Source organism: Plasmopara halstedii, assembly GCF_900000015.1.
Source record: "Plasmopara halstedii genome assembly, contig: Scaffold_470, whole genome shotgun sequence".
In the NCBI taxonomy this organism is placed as follows: Eukaryota; Oomycota; class Peronosporomycetes; order Peronosporales; family Peronosporaceae; genus Plasmopara; species Plasmopara halstedii.
In genome coordinates this window covers 819,850-820,896 of record NW_020187390.1, presented here as the reverse complement: position 1 = coordinate 820,896, position 1,047 = coordinate 819,850, and the positions used below count along the sequence as shown (strand labels likewise).

The 1,047-nt window shown below is 41.1% G+C and overlaps 1 protein-coding gene across 1 annotated transcript; it reads left to right on the top strand.

Moving 5' to 3' along the window:
• Positions 1–35: 35 nt before the first annotated feature.
• PHALS_10369 (uncharacterized protein) lies at positions 36–548 on the top strand (the record flags this gene model as incomplete). The annotated part of the gene is made up of 1 exon (XM_024725783.1): positions 36–548. The coding sequence occupies one exon, from the start codon at positions 36–38 to the stop codon at positions 546–548; it is 513 nt and encodes a 170-aa protein (XP_024576525.1).
• Between the last annotated feature and the right edge of the window lie 499 nt (positions 549–1,047).

Sequence of the window (1,047 nt, the reverse complement as noted above, 5' to 3'; positions counted from 1 at the left end):
AAGCGCAAATACTACCAAGTTTCGTGTGCAAACTCATGTTGCTTGATTTCACAAAACCGGATATATTGGAAAACGATGACTTTAAACGTTTGGTCAAGTACGAGGTCCTTTGGAATTTTTCCCGCTATCATAGCAGCATACAGGACACACCCGTGTGGAAAACTCTGAAGACACGTGCAAAGACAGACAAAGGCACTTTGATCGAACGTTTAAAGCAGGCAACTATTGTCAAAGCAACAACGCCATGGCAAGTAAGAAAGGTAATTGAATATTATTCGACCGAAGAAGACTATTTGATTATAAGCGCATGGGCAGACTATGTTTCCACGCTCGATTTCCAGCCTCTTGATTCGAATGTGGCTACCATATTTGTTACCATTTATACCGCCTCTGAGCTAGACTCATTATTTGAAAATGTATTTCACATATTGGAGGCTGATGAAGAAGATGGTGCGATAAGGTATCCGCTACTTAATTCTGTGACAGATGCAGAGCAGAAGCTCGCTACGTTGACGAACTCACTATTCAACGAGATTTTAAGATTTTAGTTTCCGGCAAATTGGGTCAAACGAAAGTGAATGAGCTGCAAGAAGCACCTACCATCTCTTTCTTAGTTTCCAACAGACATGTACTTCGATGCACATGCATCACCTATCACCTACTACTTTGTCTACAAAATGCGATTATTGAAATTTTATGGAAACTTTGACGCTCTAGGCGATTAATTACGTGGAAGCACCGACAAATAGACAGTTTGCATACTTCTTATCCATAAGCGCGCGTAGCGTCTAATAGCATCAACAGTAGGCATTCAATTAAGAATCGATATGTTGGCGACTGTGTTGGTGACAACTCTAAATCCTGATGCACACGTGTTGTCAACTTTAATTGGAATCTGTTGATCGATACGTCTGACCTCGTCGACTCGTAAGAGTTTTGGCCGATCTTTCGTGGTCAATCTATGCCTCCACCTTGCCGCATCTTTAATGTATCTTTCTGCACTTTACTGACTATTGAGAAGATGGCAAAAACCGAAGTGAATATATC